Raw genomic sequence first — 18,206 nt, 5'->3', positions numbered from 1 at the left:
TCTAATCTTTATGCTGTCGTTATTATTTGACCATCTTCCTATCATAGTACGTCTTCATAGTGTATATAAATAAATAAAAAAAATTCGTTAGGATGTTTTAATAAAATTATATAGACTTAAACATATTCAATTAAAAATATGTGATTATTTCAAAATATACATGTATTTTTAATTGAATATGCTTAAATTCTAATTAAAATTTCATTAGAACATTATAATGATATATATATATATATATATATTTACAAGTATTGAAAATTTAAATTCTCCTAACCCAAATTCCAATATCAACAAAGGTTTCATTACGTATTTATAAGGTTAAAAAGGCAAAAGTCAGTATATATCTAGCAAATTTTGATATGCTAAAATTGCATACTTAGCTTATGATGAGATCGTCTTCCCTGTTATTAGTAATAGAAAACAATAGAATGTGCGATCACTCGTAATTAGAAAGAAAAGCCATCAAAATACAAAGATTGGATCGGAAATTCCACATTACAACAAATGTCCAAGACATGATGTACCATGTACCTACAACTTGGCTAGTGGGCCATAATAATTGGTGGAAAGTACAGAATGACACCTAAGGAAAAGTGGGGGTGGGGCATACGATTCTACAAATGCAAAACATAAGATCACAAAAGGGATATGTGCATGTATCCTTTAATAAGAAAGCCTATGAAATGGCTTTGAGCTCTGAATGTGGGACTTGCTGACTAACAAATATATGCTCCATATCTTAAGAATTTAGATGAAAGATTCCACGCACTCTCACTCTGTTACCCATAACCACTTGTTTTTCTTGATTTCAACAAAAGCAAAAAAGAATGGTAGAGTGGTAAACATATATTTTTGAAATCCCTTTGGTAAATATTCGATATACGAGAAAGTATGATATTAAGACATCCTGATAATGTCTTTTATTACACTCACTTAGGTCTATACCTGTTACTTCAACCAAAATTAAGAATCATTTGTGACACTCACACATACAACGTGGAACAAGAAAACTTCCCGCAAATCACTCAAATCACTACAAACTGAAGCCAATGAATCAATGACCAAAAGAGAAGAATCAGTGAATAAAACAAGCCAAGAGAGCTTAAACATTGGAATTATACCAATCAAGGAGTCACATACCAATGATAGGTACAAAGACTTCTTGAATCTATCAGAAATTTTGGTCAGGTTGTGAAAATGCTCATATTGGAAATTTCATGCCCCAGAAGTTATAATGGACGGGCTTCAAATTTGGAATGTTTAAATTCCTCAAAAAAGGGCTCTCTAGATGTCATTAAAGCATATAATTAGAAAACTGATAGCACCTGTACTGTAACATCCATGCCAAAACAAAGGGAGGAGGCAGGAAGTGAAGGGCGTGCGGGAAGACAACATACCACATGCCACCGCCAGAATTGTTCCATTAACCGTGGACTTGATACTAAAATGGTCCTCACAAGCTTATTTTCCAAAACTTGAAGCAAGAATTTGAACAATTAATTTCCACTGATATTTCCTTTCAAAGAAATTACAACCACAGCTTACTGAAAGAATAATAAACAAGAGAATGCAGAAACAAAACTGTTATTCTGATGCCCAATAATTACAAGTGAATATAAAATCAATGGGAAGTTATGCCTTGAGCAAGTTAGCATTTAACAGAATCATATCATCTGAAAAAATAAGCAAAAGCTGAGGTTTCTACTAATTTCCAAATCTATTGCCAAACATTCAGATATTTCTAGCATAAGGCAACAAAGTTGTCTATGAATCCATGCAGTATGCACAGAGATATGTCCATGCTCATGCTTATGCACATGCACATGCACATGCACATCCACAAACTCAAGCACATACAGCACATGCATATCAACAAATAGTCCACTACAAAGAGAGGAAAATCAAAAATCAATCAACAGATGGTTGTCCTCCAATGAGTAAAGCAGCAGAAATGCATAAGAATAAGAAGCTTTCAGCAAAAAGATATGAGAAGTGTATATCTTTTAGAGCAACTTTTTGGAAGAAACAATACACCAAAATGGGTTAAATCTTACACCAAATAGAGGGCTATATATGTTAAATTACTCAGAAACTATGCTAGATTCACCAGTTACAACAGTTGTATAACATAAGATACCAAAAATGCAACTCTTCACATAGAAGCAGTGTCTTCAAGGTGGTACATACGAGCAAAATTCAAGCACAATTGGCGGTCCCTCTCGTCTCCCCAGCCTCCCCAGCCCTTGAACCCAGCTTTATACCCTGGTTGATTCTCAAAGACCCGGACCTCCCATTCTGGTTTGATGTTGACAACTTTATCTATCTTATCCACTTCGATTTTTACACCACCATTGTCAATGCAAGCATTTTTCACTCCTTGGCCCTGATGCAAACCACACTTTCCAAAGTGAACTGCACTTGTTCTAGGCCCTCGCAATGAGTAAACAGGACCACCAAAGGAGGGATATACCGTTGCCCACATCGTTATATCCCAGTTATAATCATCAAAGAAACAAAATTCTCTTGCCTTTTTATGGATTTTCCTCCAAACAGTCCGATTAAAAGCATAACCCACGTTTCCCATTCTCTCTGCAACCAAACTATCCCAACCTTCTCCTCTTGAATTCACATCACAAGGTGCTAAATTTGCAGCATAGCAATCAGGGCATTTTTTAGGCTTCAATGCCGTAAGCATCTGTAAGTTACGGTATGCATTGGGATAAATAAAGTGGTCCTCCTCAATGAAAAGAATATGATTCGAGTCTTCCCTTGTCTCTTGCAATCCATCCCAAACAGTGTTCATCATCCACCACCAATGATGCTTCAATGACACGATCTTTGGAGACCTGTGGTTTCCATACTGATCAGGAGTCCCATTACAATGTTTCTTTTCTGCATCATCCTTATCTTTACAGTCCTTCGGCGAGACTCCAGGAAAGCTATCAAGGAAGACATGGGGAGAGTAAGGAGCAAATATCTGCTTGACTTGACAAAATCTGATACTCTCAATAATCTCGTTCATTTCTTCAAAATAACCATCATGGCTAACTATCAGCAGAGTTTCACTTATTCCAACTACCCGGGATAGGCTCTCGACAACTACTTTCAAATATCGGGGTCGGTTGTGTACATATAGAACTATGGTTGTATGATCCTTGGCTAATCTTGGATATAGATCTCTATTTCTAGGGGGCATCTGGTTTCGTTTTTCCAATTCAATGGACAATGTATTTTGCTTGGGGAGGTTAAGTTCTTCTCCAAACTGAGAATAGTTAAACTTATAAGAAGAATCCTCATCCAATTCAAATGAAGATTTGGATCTTGAATCTTTTCCCATGTGAATAATCAATAAAAAAACCCCCAACAGCGTAATAGAAACTACTAAAAGAAAGCGGCGAAGTGCAGGCTTATCTTTTAAACGGGGTTTCTTGTTGGAAGCCATAGCGCTAAAAATAGAATAAAAAGAATCAAAACCCAGTTTCATATAACAATTACAGCATCCATAGCTTCACAGAATTCATAAAGAAAGAATCTGTAAGTTTCCATTAATAAAAACGAAAACTTGATCCTTTTAAAAAAAAAAAAAAAAAAAAAAAAAAAAAAAAAAAAAAAACTAAGTCATAAACCAGCACTGACCCATTAAAGAGCAGATTAAATCAGTAAAAAGGGAAATAATCAAAAACCTCCATACCAATCTCCAAACTGAGATTGACCCATCAAAACTTTGTTCTAGTTGACGCCCATTAACTAAAAACTTTCGAGCTTCCTGCCGCCACAGGTAGAAAAATTTTATACTTTGAACCAAGCTATTATAGAGCAAGAAATTGCAAAACCCACATAGGAAAAGCTGGAGAAGAACCAGAGTTTATGGTAGAATCTTGAACTACAAGGGAAAGAAGAAGAAACTGGGTAGGCGACGAAATGTCAAACTCGAGCATTCGTTTGCTTCAAAGCGTGGTTGTCTTTGAGATCAACGGCCCTAATTGCATTGTTGACGGATTTGAAAATTCAAAAGAAAAGACAAAACAATAACAGAACAGGGCAGAAACAAGAGGAGTAGAATGGAAATTTCCCAGAGGAAGACTTTGGTTTTGAAAAGTGGAAGAGAAAATGCCTACTTGGGGTAGTTTTCGGTTCTGGGTTTCCAATCAAATAGCCGGGACTTCCTAACTTTAATTGCAAACTAGCCCAGCTAAAAGTCTACAACTTTTGGAAGTGGGATTGTAATCAATCTCATCTGCAGTCTATTGGGAACAAAAATGACGAAGTCAACTTGAAGGCTAAAATTGTCATTTTATATAATAAACATCCACTATCATGTTCATAATTACTTTTTGACATTTGGCTTTTTTTTTTTGGTCAATTTTGCTTACTGGGTGATTTCGAGTGTTTAGCTTTATTGATGCATTTTCCAAATAAATTCAAATTTTTTATTATTATTATTATTTAAAATGAGAGTTCTTTTATATTTAAGGAAAATATGGCATTTATTACTGTGCTGTTGTCCTGAAGACAAGTTAAAAACTTGCTTGTGGCATTTACACGCAATAAATAAAGTAAATAGAAAGTCATGATTGGTATTAATTTGCTAAACTCCCACCATGAATTGCATTTGTGGTGAAAATAGTATTTACATACAAGAATGTATGTATGTTAGGTAAAGCTAAAGCATGCTTCATTGCCAAAAAATAGATAAAGCATGCTTGCATTATTATATATATTGCCCCACGCATAAGTAGATTCTCTGATTATGCAAACAAACGTGTCATCAAGCAATCAGTGAATATGGTATGCTCATCTTTATCTATACTTTAGCTTTAAGCAAAATTATTTGCATTCTTTTATTCTTCTTTTATCTTCCAAATTCTTACTTTTGGTTATGCTAAACTTAGCTGGAATCTAGATGCCATTATAATTTCAAAAAAAACACAATTTTCTTTTTTACATTTGTAAGAGATATTCACTCAAAAATAATAAAGACAAGACATTGAGAAATATTAAATCCTCATTCCTTAATTGTCTCTAAGGCGTTCTATGGGGATTTGAATTCATAACCTTGCCGGACCGGAATATATATTGACTTTGCCACTAGACCCCGAAAAACAGCCTTGATTTTTAGGATACCTTCCGCTGGTTCCCTAGTTTAGTGTTATTTTGGGTTTAAGACCATGAATCTGTAAACTAAATAAATAAATAAACTTTAATTCCACGTGTTTCGCAAGCGGGTGGATAAGGTTAGTAGATATCCAGATATTCTATGATTTTGCTTTTTTTTTTTTTTTTTTTTTTGGGGGGGTAATAACCAGATATTCTTTTATGGTAACTCGTAAAATATGAGAGCCACAGAATCCATTATCCAAAACCAGTGTCACTTATTTGATAGTCAAGGCATGGTCAAAGAAGAGAATTCAATTCCATTTTAGAAATGGCAGCCAAGCTGGCTCTGATCTCTTCTTCTCCCACCACAAAACTTCCACTCCCATCCTGTTCATCACCACTTTCTCATCTCTCTCACACTCTCAACATTTCACCAAAGAGGACGCCTCACCATTACAAAATTCATGCAAAATTAGGTAAAATAATTTGTATAATCTCTTGTATTTTACTTACCATTACTTTTATGTGTTTTGTTTGTAGTATCTGGATTTATAAAGAAAACTGAGGATGAGATTAACGATGGTCATGGTTTTAATGGTGTTAGGTGGTGGTGAGGAAGAAGTCAAGAAGGGAGGGAAGAAAAAATTTATAACCAGAGAAGAAGAACCTGAGCAGTAAGCCTAGCTTACCACTCATTAATAGTCCTCTAAAATATTTTTCATCATCATCAAATAATGATAGATTTACAGAGAAGGGGATTTATTTTTACTTTTATTTTTATTTATTTATCTTTTATATATATAACAAGTGCAGGTATTGGCAAACAGCCGGAGAGAGGGAAGGTGAAAATCCCATGAAGACACCTCTTCCTTACATTATCATATTTGGCATGTCAACACCTTTTGTAATCTTAGCCATTGGTTTTGCTAATGGTTGGATAAAGGTACCTGTTCGATGAATTTGCTTTAGGATTGAGGGAACTGCAAAATGAATTTTTCTGTTTTTATTTTTACTGCATCGTGTCAATAACCTTTCCACGTTCTATGATGTTTGTGTTCTGAGAAGAGAATACGTAATGACTAAAGTAACTTTTTTCTTAATTTGTACCATTTGGTTATCAAAGTGGTTTTGGTTTTTTTTTTTTTTTTTCCAAAACAATATTTTATTTGAAAATGTTCTATAATATGAATCATGTTTGTAATTTGATTTCGTTGTATTACAAGAAGAGAAAGTTATTTTTAATTTTGCATTTGGAAATTAAGCTATTAATGTATGTTTATAAACTATTTTTTATTGCACCAAATAATTAATCTGCCAAAAATTACACGTATAAAATGATAATCATAAAATGCTATACTATGTTTTCTAAATTGAATATATAGAAATTACATTACTGTGTATATATATTGGGCAAATAATTGTCCTTGTATTACTTACATTAACTAATATCAGCGCACTAAATTAAGAAAAATGTTCTTAACAATATCAAATATATATTAAATAAATTTTACATAGGAAAAATATGTATATTTTTTAATTTTTTCTCTTCAAGGGCTTGTACAGAATCATTGTAACATATTTTTCACGAAATCTATATGTGGAGCCGAGTGCCATAAACCGACCTTCATTATGGGTCTGGATATACAAATGGTTCAGCTCTGAGCATTGAGGTTGATGAGCATCATAGGAGGAGGATGGCTCATTTAAAATTGTTGATTGTAGTTGAGGAGGTGTTTCTGGTGGAGGCTTACTAAAATCATCTTCGCTTAAGCATTTGTTGTCATAACTTGAAGGTGGGGATGGAGGAGATTCAAATTCTGATAGGTTCTCTGGCAATTCTGAAACATGTTCCTGCATATACAGCAAAAGTTTCAGAGAGATGAACAAGGTTGTATCGCGTTTGTTTATTGATATATGATGTTGCCTGATAGTAGACAAGAACAACTGTTATTTCCGTAATTTAAGGCCGAATCAATATTTTAAAACAAATTCGATGTCTGTGCCACAAAGCCCAAAAAGGAGTGGTGGAATTAGGTCCAATTCTTGTCTCAACCAACCTCAAGTTTTGTACACCTTTTTGGAATTGTTTACATAAATAAAATTTGTTGTTGTAAGTAGCTGATTCGAAGTATGTATCATCAAAAACATCAACTTTAAAAGATACTTATGAGACTTGTATACCAGAAGCACCTAGTGGAAAGCATAGCAAAGTTTTATTACGCATTAGAGGTAGTGCTTACGTAAACGATGTAAAGATATGTACACGTCTATATCAGCATGGTAATTGATGAATCTACTTTGTAAATTTGATTTGGACACTACTATGACCCAAAAGTTCAAAAATGTAGTATTTAAACCGGTAGTTTGTGGTGGGCATTCCTATCTGACCGAGTTGCTAGTAGGAAGCTAGGCTATTGGACTAGCAGAAGATAAGTGCAGCCGATGATATGCAGCAGACGACCTTCTTCAAAAACCCATGATGAACAGGCATGGAAAACCCATGAGTTTTGGAGATCATTAGCCACAACTTTCTATTTCAGTCTAGCTCTCACTTTAACTCATGAACTCAGAACTCCAAAACACCACCAAATGCACTTGACAATGACAGATCCACAGTTCAACACTCGCATTAATCGTTATTATTCGAATTCAGTAAATAGGGATCATAACATTGAAAAGACATGCTATATGCAACAAACTGAAATTGTTATGCAGTTAACGATGACATGCTTTCAGTTTGCATACTAATTTCAAGTTATTAAAAGTCAATTTCAATTCTCACCAAGAGGATTATATTAGCACCAGAACGGAGATGCAAATGCCTATTTGAACCCTGGCATTCTTTCTACTACCAGTACTAGATTGTAACAAAAATGAAAGATAACTAGGGGGGAGAGAGAGAGAGAGAGAGCAGTAAAACTTTCAGGCTAAGAGATTAGAAGTCATGTATTACCTGCAAATCCAAAATGTTATAAGCATTCCCTGAACTATCACTGAACCATGGCAAGTCTGGAGCACACCTCAAATATCCATCAACAATGAAGCGGAACTGGTAGATACCAGATGGGAGTAGCTTTTCAATATAGAAAGCATCCCCAGTACCAAGCAGGAGGTCTCTGATAGAAAGAGATGCATTTTCCATATAATCGAAATGAAAAATAAAAATAATCAATAACGAGTTTGGAAACTCCGAAACTGAATGTAGACAGACTCCCATAAGTTCCAGTACCTGGTCTCCCAGTTGTCCCATGATCCAGTTACAGCCACTTGCTTGCCACCATGATTCCATGAGAGCTTTACCCGTTTCAATCTCTCATTGACTGTGTCATCACCATGCATTGTATGTCCAAAATATGCTTGAGTTTGCGCTTGTATTGCCTCACCAGGTCTTGGTTGGGGTACTACAGGGTTCTGAGAAACAGAATATCTAAGTTCAAGTTCATGAATACAAAAATTTCAATCAGAATTAAAGCCAGGTCTTGACTCAGGAACATACTTTCCATTTTTCCTTCCTGTGTATTTGCAAAAGGCATGCATATAGAATTCATGGTAAAGGGACACAACAACTATAGCAAACACATCAAGATGGAATTGCATGACCTTGTGATCAGCAATCAAGCATAAGAAAGATTTAATACAAACATATAAAATCCATGTAATCTTTCCTGTCCTTTTCCAGACAACTAATATAATTTCAGGATCGTGTATCCAACAACAAAATGACTGAAAAAGATAAAATAGCACAAACAAAATCCAACAATTAGATGCTGCAACTTGCGTCAAACTGAAGCAAATTAATCATATTTATCCCTTAGTATCCAACACTCAAATACAAGTATTAACAGAATAAAAACTAGAAAAACTATTTAAATAATACAAGAGCTCACTTGAGAACCTCATAACTCAAAAACAAAAAATTTTCACAGAGGTGTTGTGGGAAAATGGAAGAAAACAGAAAAGAAAGTACTCACAGGAAGAGTGAACAAAAGAGGTGGTTGGAATGCCCTAGGGCTATGAGGAGGTGAGTGAGCCATAGCCATGGGCTCTGGAAACACCAAATCATACCCGTCATAATTTTCTTCATAGCTTTTAGTTCCAGATGGGCCTTCTCCATCTTTTCTACCACTGGCATTACCCATTACTGAAAAACAAAGGAAAACCCATTAACACAATATCAATAATTCTAATAACAAACCAAAAAATATATAAATAAATAAATTAGAGAAACTTGAAAGCTCAAAAAACGAAATAACCGAACAAACCCATGAATCAGAAAATTTAAAAACAAAAAATTGAGGAGGGAAATAAAAAATAAAAAAATAAAAAAAAAAAAGAAAAAGAAAGAAAGAGCAGAAAGCCTCATAACTTAAATTGGTTCAGGTTACATACCCATCTGAGAAAATAGACTGGAAAGGTACAAGAAACGAGACCAACGATTGACTGAAGGGAGTTTTGCATTGTTTTCACAGCTTTAACTTATAGAGATTTGATTTTGTTTGTCTGAATGGAAAGTGCAATTTGTTCTCTCTCTCTCTCTCTCTCTTACCCTTTCTCTTTCTCTTTCTCTCTCTAAAAAACTCTCTCTCTCTCTCCCTCTCTGTGACAAAGTTCACTGCGTGATGAACAGCGAATTTGATTCTCCAATGAATTTGGAAGATCCTACGGTGGACTAATAATGGTGCTCTTTTGATGTCGTCTTGTGTCGTTTAACACTTTTGGTTTCCTCTGCTATGTGTATGTCAGTTTTCATGAAGCTGACCAATCCCACCTTGCCACCTCACCTTAATATATATATATTATGGAACATCGAGATATTTATATGAAATTACTGATATAGCCTTGTACACAAGTTGAACCAAACCTATACTCGAAGCAAACAAGGAGACTGCCCACTTGACCAAAAAGTTGTTTGGTGAATAATTTTAACTTAGAATTTTAATTTTCATATTTGGTACCTACATTTTAGTGAGAAAGTAATTATTTTCTCCATCAACAATTCTGAGTTCAAAACTCTTTCAATTGAAACCAAAAATATATATATATATATATATATATAAGTCAATGCTTTGGAATGCAACAAATGTGGTTTGTGTTAAAAGTATATATATATATATATATATGTTTGGAGAGTAACCAAAAATGGTGTGTATCCCAACTCTAGTACTCTAAATTTAGATACATTTAAAAAACAACTTTGACTTTTGCAATCATCAACGTTAGAAAAACAAATTGCTAATGGTAATAAAATACAGAAATCACGGATGGTTAAAAAGCAATTAATATGCTTTTTTGATCCTTTTTCACAGGTTGAGAGCTTTGTTGGTTACGGTACCTTGTAGCAATAATTGATGAGGGTTTTTAATTATTTATGCAGAAAATATTATTTATAACAACCACTTATGCCTGGAATGGAACAGTAAAAATTGTACAGCAACTAGGTCCTACTAAAATTAGTCAAAAAAAATTGAAAAAAGAGAATATTGTTATAATTCTCATCATATAAGTTTCAAGTTTTCTAATAATATTATGATCCCACACGTGCAAAGAAAAAGAACTATGAACTGTCTAAAATCCATATAGCTATAAATTGACATTGTGTGTGTGTATGTGTATATATACCTAGGTGTATAATAAAGAGTAATTCTGTGGAATTTATATCAAAGAAAAAGCATACCTTAAGCATCCTTTCTCTTTTGCTTGAGTACCTTTTAAATTATAGTTTGGACACTTTATTCTTTCTTGTTGGCAAAGTCCAGCCTGGTGCACTGTAAGTTAGGAAACTTTATCGTTTGAAAATCAACATAAAATCTATAATTACACCCACACAAACACGCACAAAAAATAATAATAATAAATAAAATAAAAGGCAATCCTGAATTCAGTCCAAGTTGCCACAGTTATGATATGCCTCAATTTCCAACATATATCTTAATTATTTTTAGCCAAAAAAAAAATCTTATTTATTACTAAAACAATTTTGCTTGGAGTAAATTTCATTTAAACTTTTTTAATTTTATTAAAATTATACTTAAATTAATTTTTTTTTAAATATCATCATTAATTTCCTTTTAGTTTTTCTTTTATATCAAAACAAACTCATTTATCAGTTTTTATTAATTAATTTTAATTGTTAAAAGTTATTGAATGTTAAAAATGAGTATTTTATGATTGAATAATATTATAAAAAATTATTCTTTTATGTTAGAATAATATTGTAGAAATTTATTCTAATTTTTAATTGTTAAAATTAAATGGTAAAAAATTAATTAATGAAAAATTAATGATGTTTTTTTAAAAATATAAATCTAATTATACTGAAAACAAAACTAAAAACATTCTCCTGAAACTAATATTGATCATGAATGCAATATAATAAACATATAAGCAACTAAAAGTTAATTTTTTAATTTTTTATTTGTCCAATAAAATTTACTTAGTTTATATCTGATTCACATTTCTATTTGAAAATTGGGAACTCGATGCATAGAAAAGTATAATTGTTGAAAAATAATCATTAAAAAAATATAGAAGTGTTTTTTTATAATATATTTTTTTCCCCCTGTTTTCACCAACCCTCTCTCAGGCAAAAAGTGTACCGCAGGACAAATGATTAATGGCGAGTTTGGACAAAAGAAAACAGCAGTGGATCTCTATCTAGCTAGCTACCAAACTCTAGGCTCGTAGGAAGTAGCTGAGTCCTTGATGATCTGCATGCTTTTACCAAACAAGATCCGGTATCCAAATCCAATATATGGTACAAAATTCCAGCAGGAAATCAAAACCCACCATGTGAAGTTTTTTTTTAAAGTATAGTATCCAACCTCATTGAATTGCCAATACACATCATCAGCAGCTCCACCCTTTTGAAACATGAAAAGGGCTCTGCCTGTGTTGTTCCCGAAGTAGTTCATATCTCTCCCATGTGACTTCTTAAATTGCGGATGAGTAACTTTGATCACTTAAAAATTTTGGATTTTATCTTACCGACATGTTACCTCTTATTAAATTTATGAACTCTAAATAATTAATTTTATCATTTTTTAATTCAAATTAAGAAAATCCTCATCTAAGCACCATTGTATATATATTCTAGCTTTTTATAATGGATAACTTTTATTATTAACTAATTATTTAGAAATAGGATCGGTAAATCATATATTGATAGTCTTAATTTAAAATATTTTTTATTTTTATTTTTTAATAATAAAAATATAATAAATAAAAATGAACTCTTTAATATAAACTAATTAAACTTTCACATGATATTTAAATAATATTAGATTTTTTAAAATAAAAATTAAAATTTTTATGCATTTTTTTCTTTATTCTCATTTAGTTTTATATGATATGAATATCTAACATTATAAGATGAGTTAGATAGTCCACTAGATCATAAACATATACATATACACACATATATATATATATATATATAATAAGAGTTTCACATATAGAAAATTCTGGACAAATTTTGTCCAAGATAGTAGAAAAGAATTTTTTTTTTTTTTTAACTGAAACCACCATCTATGTATTTGCAATAGATAATGCTTTTTGGAAAAATTATCATATTTTTTTACTCTCCCAGACAAAATTTTTGATTTCATGTAACATGGTAAAATTTTCATGGTAATATATATATATATATATATATGAGGAGGCGGTTCGTTTGTATACGGCCCCACACCAAAGCCGACGTTTTTGAAAAAAAAAACATTGGTAAGCATCGACTTTGTTGTGTATAAACCCAACACTTTTTTAAAATGTATCGGCCTTGGTGCGAGTTCGCATACAAACGAACCGCACCATAGCCTTTCTATATATATATGTGTGTGCGTTTATAATTAGCATACCCTTTATATATGTTTATGTTTATGTATACATATAGTTAGACTCGCATTAAACTAACATAGTAATTTTACCATTAGAGATATTTTGTTTATTAGTTTTTGAAATTGTTTTAAAAGGTAATGTATAAAAACATACTAATGGTTTGGATCGATACAAGGTTAATGCATATTTTTAAATTTTAGTTTTTAAAATAATACATAGTTATTAAATGATATTTTAATGGTAAAACCATTATATTTGACCTAATATGATTTTGATTGTACAGGCAAACACACACATAGAGACACACACAGAGGTATATATGTATATATATATATATATATATATATGCTAGTTGAGCATGTTTTGTATTAACCCGTATTTGAAAATAATGTTGTATGCATATGGTTAAGAGATGAATGCGATGGCATCCAAGATCATGGAAAGGATGGAGGAAGTGGGTATCTCTTTTTTGTTCAGCCAATCGATAATAACAAGCTAAAAGGAAATGCAAGATGCTGCCCAATGATAGGCTTATACCGTTTCCTGCTTTGCGCTCATTTGTGCCTTTGAATGAAAAACATTTTGGTGTGAGAATCTATTGAGAGTGATTTTTCCCTTCAAGAATCCTTAGCTAAGAAAGTAAACAAAAAGATTAAATATTGGCGGGCCAAACAGAAAGCACAAGCAGAGACACAGAAAGTGATGATATATATATATATATACACACACATGTATGTATGTATGCATGTATGTATGTATAATTTGCATAAATAGGCTGGTAGTTAAGCGTTGGTTTCACATAGGTAGAGATGTGACATTAATTGAAGAGAATCTTCGTGGGTCGGCTTTATTGGTCCATCTTTGACAGCAACGTCTTATATTTATAAATGTATATTTATATAATATATATATATATATATATTTATATACTAATCTCAAGTTGTTTTCTTCATTTCATATATATTAGTCATGCTAACATATAATAACGTTCTAATAAATTCATTCATGGAAAGATGGATTTGGAAAGAAAAATTAATGACAGAGATGCATGGCAATGCTTAATTTAATATTAATGCGACAAGAATAATTGCATTTTAGTTCAAGAATCATAAGGATAAAAGTTACTATAAGGGCCTGACATACATATTATAAGTATATAAATATAAAACAAAAATATATTAACACATCGAATAGTAAAAGTATTTTCATTTTTTTTAATGATTTAAAATTGAAAATTCAATTAGACATACTACAGTTTGCTCCTTTAGTAAAATTTCAATATAATATAAAACAGGAACCATATTCACAACATATGGCCTTGCATGCATGCATGCCACACCTTTTGTACAATGTTTTGTTGGAATGGATATTAGGTTACAGTATCCATAGGCCTTATAAGAAGGTGCTTAATAGGTCAAACCAGTGATGTACACAAATAAATAGGGTAATAAATCTGCCTCTATATTTGTATATGCTATGATGAACAAGTTTGAGGTAAACATTCATGTCATTTATAAGTCGGATTCCAAACGGTACATGTGAACTTTTACCGATCGGTAATGGTGATCAACCTATATTGGCGGAATATTTTGTTGTCTGCATGCTTTCTGATTATTTAATTCACTGTTCAAAGTGTGAATGCTCTATATTTTCTTACCAAACCATATATTAGTGTGTTTTATATATGAAGAATTGGCCTATTTTAATCTATATATAAATATGCATATATTATTACTGATCATAAAAATGATAAGGGATCACGAATATTGAGCTACCATTTGAATGTTGATAAGCTATATATATAAGCCTAATTAAATTTTACCAAACTATAATTAAAAGACAAATCCATGCTTTGATAACTTTTATGAAATTAGCCCTCTAGTACCACTAACAAATTATTTGAGAGTCTAGGTGCTTAGCACCTCAAAATATTATGGCTTCACACTTAATATTAATATATAAGGTATAACCCAACATGTAATATATATCAATTTTGCTAAGATGGACAGCATCACTCTTGGTGGAGGATGACCCTTCAGTTTTGCATGATTATATGTAATTAGACTTAGATTACATAAAACTGTGCAAATTGGACGGTGATAAATACTTATCGATCACCTTTTTGTCGAAAATCATCTTTACAATAGCATTTTTGTATATATATATATATATATATATATACATATATATTTAATACGAAGTTAGTCTCCTTAATAAAACTTCTAGTTTAATCAAATAAAAAATGTCTGCATGTTAAATGCTTATTACTTGATTTCATTGTTAATCGTTATTTGAATTTAAATCCAAAAACTTAAAAAAGTTGTCATGTAAACATCCTTAATTTTATTAAATCAATGATGAAGATGATTAATGGAAGATTATAATATATATATATATATATATATATATAATTTTAATCTATAGAGAATATAATTCTTTAACTTATGTTAAGTATTTAATAACATGATAAATATTAAGGATTACTACTTGATCACTTAAGATTTTAGCATTACTATATAATTTACAAAGCAGTTTTACGATGCAGACTATACTAAAGCCAATGTTTTTGATGAGTTTTGAAAAAAAAATAAAAATATTGGTTTTGCTGTATATGCTGTGTATACATATAAAGCAAAGTCAACGTTTTTTTTCTTCTAAAAAATATCGGTTTTGATATGGTCTGCACCATAAAAATTCCCATAATATACATATATATATATATATATATATATATATATATATATATATATATATATATATATATATATATATATATATATATGCATGTGCATGTAAACTCTAAAATTAAAATTAAAAAAGAAAAAAGGAAAAATGAACTAAGATTGTCTTTCAAATATTCCAATTAGAAAAGAAGAAAGATTTTGACAAATTACATATATATAGAATATTTCTTTTTTTCTTAAGGGAGTTCAAGTGAAGATTGCAGATTTTATACCACCACATGGCACCCTCAGCAAGGAAAGGAGAATGAATGCTATGTACGTGGATACCACACTGTTTGCAAACCATATCTCACCACGTGACAGTAAAAAACACTTTGTTATAAGGACTCTATGTCACTCTTTATGCTATAAAAGAAGTAGTATAAAAACTTTTGTCCAAATTAATTTATATATGGTTGTGATATTGTATTGGTTAATATTGTCTATATACGTTACTAGTTTGTTCATCAAATTAAGTACTCACTAATTAATTATAATCATGTGTGTTTGTGTTATTGATGAATCTCTTAGTTATTTTTTTCTTATATATAAATTTGATTATAATTAAAAATCATTAAAAGTTTCCCAATTGCTAATACAAATTAAGAATAAAATACCAATAGATCTTATTTTTTTAAAGATATCTTTAAAGTTATAATATAACATATAAGTCCTATTTGACATAGTTTCTCGAAGGAAAAAAAAAAAAATTTTTTTAAGCCTAAAAAGTCAATAGAAATTGAAAAGTCATAAGTAATTTTAATAAGAAATTACTTTTGAAAATGTTTAAATAATTTTTAAAAAGTATTTTTAAGCCTTCAAAAATACTTCTAATTAAAATCGGTAGAAAGTAACTATTTTAATTAAGCATTCTGAAAATGCAAAAACATAAATTATGTCAAATAGGACTATAACAATGTATTATGACCTAGATACACAAACTAAAAATTTTAAAAAAGAAGTGGCAACTCGAACAAATCCTCAGCATGCAATTTGCCAAAAGAAAAAAAAAATCCATAGCATGCACGAAAGATAAAAATAAAAACAATTAGAAAAGTAGAAATCAACAATTAGAAAAGTAGAAATCTTACATGTTTCAAACAAATAAGGGCCTAAATAATCAGTAAAATAATGGTAGTAGGGGAAAAAGTTCTATATAGATAGCTAGGTATAGAGCTCTGGATACAAAGCAAAGATGATCTTCTTTTTGCAAATTTCGCAGAAGTTCGATGAAACATTCATCAAGATTTATGTATGGTCCCCTCCCATTTGTGTTTCGCTAAAACATTCTTTGGCTTACAATCCCCAACAAACTGTCCGGTTCTTCTTCATCTTATTCCCTCTTTCCAATTCATCAACCTCTCTAATCCTCCATACCTTTTTTATTTTTAATTAGGTTTTTTGACATTCTAAGTTTGTTCCCCCAATGCCTTGTACCCAAAATGTTGAGCAATTGGTCATCCAGTTAGGGTTTCTTGAGGCATATTTTCTGCTTTATTTGTTTTACGACTCGCATACACTAATGGGCGACAAGTGGCAACATCTTCGTCAACTTAATTTGACTGTTATAATTTCTTATAGCTAGATTACACTTTTATATTCACTCATGCCCCATGCGGACTAGTTCATATATATTTGTATATATACACTCATCATTCTCACATCGGATTGATTTAAATATCGTAATATATATATATATATATATATAAATATATTTATACAAATGTTACACTTTATTAATTAGCTAACTATTACATGAGTTTGAAATTGATTTGTGATCCAAGAAAGATTATATATTGGGAAAATGATTAAAATAAAGTTTTAAAAAATATTTAATCTATAATAAAAGAAAAAAAAATATTTATATATATATATATAGCACATTATATAAGCTCTAATACCATATTAAATTACTATTAATTCTAAATATGATAACTTATAAAAAATAAACTCAACAATATATATATTTATATATATAACATATTTCTAAATATTTCCCTTACATGTGTGAGTGCCAAACTTCTTCTTAATACATATATAAATTAAAATGGGGTATCAAATATTGAACACAAGATTTATTGATAAGCAAGGTTTTGATATATACCATTTTAAATTATGACAATCGATCCCAAAAATTAGAACTTGCAAGAAACAAATCTAAAGATTTATATCAAATATATTTTTTCAATATGTTTAATTTCTATATAGGCCCTGAGTTATTGTTTACATTCTTTAAATTTGAACAAAAGGAGAAACACTAAGAAAAAGTATAAGACTTAGTATTCTAATTATAAACTCCTAGCAAGCTATGGTAGACAAAAGCAAATAGTTGAGGTTCTTCAAATCTTCATCTAATATATCAAAAGAAATAACGCACTACAACAGTAGCTATAGCAATCGGCCCCTTTGCTAGCCTTTTGATTACTACCTACAAAATCTCAGGTTTTCAGAATTGACATCTATCAATATCTCTAACCAATATAATCTGTTGGGAGGCTATAATAGCTTTAAAAAGTTTCCACTAGCTATATCACTTTTTTCTTGGATCTCATTGAA

General features: G+C 31.0%; 3 protein-coding genes across 4 annotated transcripts; 1 reads left to right on the top strand and 2 right to left on the bottom strand.

The window, feature by feature from the left end:
• Positions 1-1,970: 1,970 nt before the first annotated feature.
• LOC107433903 (alpha-1,6-mannosyl-glycoprotein 2-beta-N-acetylglucosaminyltransferase) lies at positions 1,971-4,206 on the bottom strand. 2 transcript variants are annotated; one of them, XM_016045295.4, is made up of 2 exons: positions 3,692-4,206; positions 1,971-3,446 (listed from the first exon to the last, which is right to left on the bottom strand). In XM_016045295.4, the coding sequence occupies exons 1-2, from the start codon at positions 3,715-3,717 to the stop codon at positions 2,153-2,155; spliced, it is 1,320 nt and encodes a 439-aa protein (XP_015900781.3). In that variant the 5' UTR covers positions 3,718-4,206; the 3' UTR covers positions 1,971-2,152. The 2 variants fall into 2 exon arrangements, with proteins under 2 accessions (XP_015900781.3, XP_015900780.3); XM_016045294.4 differs by having other exon boundaries at positions 1,971-3,568; positions 3,692-4,205.
• A 1,124-nt stretch (positions 4,207-5,330) lies between these two features.
• Positions 5,331-6,197, top strand: LOC107433866 (uncharacterized). Its single transcript, XM_016045239.4, has 3 exons — positions 5,331-5,573; positions 5,702-5,771; positions 5,911-6,197. The coding sequence occupies exons 1-3, from the start codon at positions 5,426-5,428 to the stop codon at positions 6,053-6,055; spliced, it is 363 nt and encodes a 120-aa protein (XP_015900725.3). The 5' UTR covers positions 5,331-5,425; the 3' UTR covers positions 6,056-6,197.
• Positions 6,198-6,630: 433 nt separating this feature from the next.
• LOC107433864 (SNF1-related protein kinase regulatory subunit beta-2) lies at positions 6,631-9,772 on the bottom strand. Its single transcript, XM_016045237.4, has 5 exons — positions 9,487-9,772; positions 9,069-9,238; positions 8,327-8,508; positions 8,051-8,213; positions 6,631-6,948 (listed from the first exon to the last, which is right to left on the bottom strand). Exons 1-5 carry the CDS (start codon positions 9,488-9,490, stop codon positions 6,631-6,633), a joined length of 837 nt encoding a protein of 278 aa, XP_015900723.1. The 5' UTR covers positions 9,491-9,772.
• Positions 9,773-18,206: the final 8,434 nt, after the last annotated feature.

The sequence above is a fragment of the Ziziphus jujuba genome, chromosome 4, assembly GCF_031755915.1.
Source record: "Ziziphus jujuba cultivar Dongzao chromosome 4, ASM3175591v1".
NCBI classification, from domain to species: Eukaryota; Viridiplantae; Streptophyta; class Magnoliopsida; order Rosales; family Rhamnaceae; genus Ziziphus; species Ziziphus jujuba.
The sequence above is the reverse complement of the archived record's forward strand: the minus strand, read 5'-3'. Positions and strand labels throughout refer to the sequence as shown.